We start from the raw sequence: 3,639 nt of genomic DNA, 5'->3' as shown, positions 1-3,639 counted from the left end.
CCTGCTGACTGAATGGTCACTCTTGCCATGTGGCAGATGTATCTTTCTGTTCCTGATGATGCTGACTTTTTTTGGTGAATAAAAAGCTTTCTTCAAGCTCACTTCAGAATCTGTCTATTCCTGTCTGGCTTGCCGCCTTCTCCTGGGCTGAGCCAAGCGAGTCCATGGCCTGCTTTGACCCATGGCAACCTGTTCAGTGCAGAAGGTGGTGCGTCTGCTGGGATGTGGGTTTGTCCAGTATGTGCAGAAACCCACTGCACTTCTCATGCAGGTAGCAAACAATGGTGAGGGGGTGACAGCTTCTGGATAGGGGGGCTCTGGATGGGATGTGAGCTGCTGCCATAAAGATACTGGTACTTAATATACCTCCAGGCTGGTTAATCTGAGCCTGGTGGCCACAGTGGCTGGTGAGGGATCTCGTAGTACTTGGTGGTTGAAGATTAAAGAGCTGTATGGTTCCTGGTTCTCAAATAGAAAGGTGCTCTGCAGGTTGTTTGATGTGGCCTCCAGACGGGCCCACAACTTCCTCCTGCTGGGCCTGTATCCATGGAGACAGCCAGTCGCACCAGACTGTGCCGGGGAGGGACGGCAGAGCGCGAGAGCGGCTGGTCTGAAGGGTTTGGGCTCGGCGGGAGGCTGGCGGAGCTCTCCTCTGCTCCCCACCTTGGTCTGTTTGCCACTGTGGTCAGCGGGGCTTGCTGGACCCCCGGGGGATGAGCTCCCGTGGCTTAGCTCTGGCACCACCAGCCAAGAATGTGGTGGTGTATCGCAACGGTGACCCCTTCTTCCCCGGGAGGAAGTTTGTAGTGAACCAGCGGCGGTTCCTGACCTTTGAGGCGTTTCTGAATGAGGTGACCAAGAACATTCACGCGCCCTTGGCTGTGAGGAACCTCTACACACCCAGGCATGGCCACCGTGTCGCTGAGCTGGGGGACCTGCAGGATGGGTGCCAGTACGTGGCTGCGGGCTTTGAAAAGTTCAAAAGGCTGAAGTGAGTAGATGGACCTTTGGTCTCTGGGTTTGGTAGGCAGCTTTAGATCACCTCTGTGGGGAAGGTATTGGGGTGTGAATGGAAAAAAGAGGTAAGGGGTACAACCCCAATGAAAACCAGGCTGATTAATTTATTTTCCTATTGGAAACTACTGGACATGTTCCAGATTGCAAGGAAAATGCAAATATTCCTGATAAGGTCACTTAACTCTCAGAAGAAAACATGTTGGGGGAGGCATGCGTTCTCTGGCAGGATGTTGTGATGGGTGCTGCTCTTCTGCGGCATAGTCCCAGGAACCAAATTAAAAATGATAATTACATATCCCCGGGTTGTAAGGCTCACCCTGATTTGTGCCTGTGAGACCTCGACTGGGGATTTCTTCCTCCGAGTGAAGCTCCGCCTCAAGTCAAATGCCCGACCTGCGCAGGTGTCTCCCATAGGTCTTGTCCCCGGGCACCCACCTCACCCGGTCATACCAAACAGCCAGACCCTCCTGTGGCGGCTGAGCGCTGCGCTCTAATGTTTTACCACTTCTGGAAGGAAAGCCCTTTAAAAAGTTCATGATGGTTCAAACCAGAGCAGGCGGGTGTCATGGCAGGAGTGCTGCTAATGGCAGATCTCTGGCTGGGACAGGGCCCGCACGACAGCCACCTTTCAGATCCGTATATCTTCTTCTCCTTATATTTCACTTTCACATGTTGCCCTTTAGAAGCCAACACAAGGGAAGTGCTCAGGTCCGCGGGAGGCTGTACCGAGTGACGATGCCAGCGCAGAAAAACTGCGGGAGGAGCTGGACACCTCTGAACCAGAACGGCACTGCGGCTGCAGCAGCGTGAAACCTGCAGCCCAGCCGCAAAACGAGACAGAACTGAGCTCTGCAGGTGAAGGCGATGGAGTGAGCCCCCCAAATCTCGAGGACGATGCTGATAAATGCACTGAAAAGGGGTGCAGCGCCCCAGCAGAGAGCGAGGACTGGCAGGATGGCAGCAACGTATCTGCTGCGTGGGACAGTGCTGTCCTGGAGGCAGAGTCCCTTGAAGCGTGCCTGGGTAAGAGACAGGAGCTGGTGCACAGCGTGCGCTCTCCTGCGTGGTCTGAGTGACCTGATGGTGAGTGCTGAGGGCACAGTAGGTCCTTGGAGAACCAACACCTTGGGAATATCCTGGAGAGGTTAGAACAACTCAGTGCAAGAGAGACAGTATGTGCAATCTGAATGTTTGTTCTAATAACAGGTTATTCTTCCATTTCTTTGCAGGGATTCCACTTGAGGACATAAAGAAGCTTCCTCGAACTCGGGCTGGTCTCCAGTCCTACAGAAATCACTTGATCATGGAGTTGATGTGGTTGCAACAAGCTATTGTCAGCCGTAAAAACGTAAGGACCTGACCCTGCCTTTTCCAAAACAGTGGGTCAAACCAGTGCCTGCGGGTAGCCAGAGCGGTGCCGTCTGTGGTGGGACTGGGGTTGAACAATGGCAGTTCAGTTACCCAGGGATTGGACTGGATGGCCGCAGTGCCCTTTCTTTTTTTTTTTTCCTTCTTGGGTGGGGTGGGGGAGGAAAGAATGATGAAGGAAAAGGGGAGCTGTTTAGATGTGGTTACAAGCTTTGCTCCTGGCCTGCTACAGAGACGTTGCTACTTTGATAACGACCCTGTCTGTACAACGCAGTGGTGCGTACCTGGGCACCGGCCAGAGTAGTGACCTGCTATTTGCTTTGCTTGAAAAGTGAGATTCCTCCCTCTTCTGGCAAAGTGCAGTGATTTTGCTGGCTAATCTACGAGGGCAGGTGCTTTCCTAGTTCTAGGTCTCTGCAATTTAATTGTTAACACTTGATTTTCTTTCTCTTGCAGTATTTGATGCTGAAACAGAGGCTGAGAACTCCTGACCCGTAGGAGGACATTCCTGAGCACGAGGAGCATTTGTATCGATGTGGAGAGGCAGTTGAGCTGCAGCAATGCAGTTGTGACGTGACTTCACGGACAGCAGCGGCTTAGGGGAACTCCAGCTTCATGGGTTGACGTTTTCCCTTCAGATGAATGTGGCAAGAAAGCCTTTTCTTTCTTTTAAATGTGAATATTTGATCAAAGCAGGGATTAAACATCACTGGGAAGCCAAGGAGGTTGTTGTGTGTGTCCTGGAGGGAGTCCCAGTGAGGCCTCCTTCCACAAGAACCCCATTTCTGTGGGCTGAGCTGGATGATCCCAAGGGAAAATCGAGGCTGGGAAGACTGTCGCTTACAGAAGGTGCTTTCTGACGGGCTCATTGCTTGTGGTGGAACTAAAATGCCTGAAGGTAGCGGGTGCTTTGACCTGCAGGAAAAAGCTCTTCTCTGCTGAGCTGTGGGTGACCCATATGGGTATCCGAGCTGTGTATTTGGGGTGGCTCTGGATGTCACAGCTCTGCAATATCTGGGAGCTCCAAGCGCTCGTGGTAGGCTTTGGGAAACACCTAGTTGAAGTACGAAGTGAGGAGGAGAGTGTCTTAACTTTCCTGTGCAGTTGGTGGGGAGCGATGGCATGTCAAACCTGAACTTCAGGAGATGAGGCTTGGGTCCCGACTTCCACATCTCTGGCTGTGGTAATATCTCTCTGTGTGGCAGAGTCACCTGGAGAGAACGCCGAGTGCTTCAGGGAGCGAGTAAGGACTTA

General features: G+C 52.5%; 1 protein-coding gene across 1 annotated transcript in view; it reads left to right on the top strand.

Annotated features, from left to right (window-relative positions):
• Positions 1-713: 713 nt before the first annotated feature.
• DCDC2B (doublecortin domain containing 2B) overlaps positions 714-3,639 on the top strand; it is a gene marked incomplete at its 3' end in the record, with an annotated part of 8,796 nt that continues 5,870 nt past the window's right edge. The window contains exon 1 of the mRNA XM_009882776.1: positions 714-991. Coding sequence (XP_009881078.1) covers positions 714-991 — 278 coding nt within the window. The remainder of the gene's footprint in view (positions 992-3,639) is intronic.

The sequence above is a fragment of the Charadrius vociferus genome, unplaced genomic scaffold, assembly GCF_000708025.1.
Source record: "Charadrius vociferus isolate BGI_N301 unplaced genomic scaffold, ASM70802v2 scaffold783, whole genome shotgun sequence".
NCBI classification, from domain to species: Eukaryota; Metazoa; Chordata; class Aves; order Charadriiformes; family Charadriidae; genus Charadrius; species Charadrius vociferus.
The sequence above is the reverse complement of the archived record's forward strand: the minus strand, read 5'-3'. Positions and strand labels throughout refer to the sequence as shown.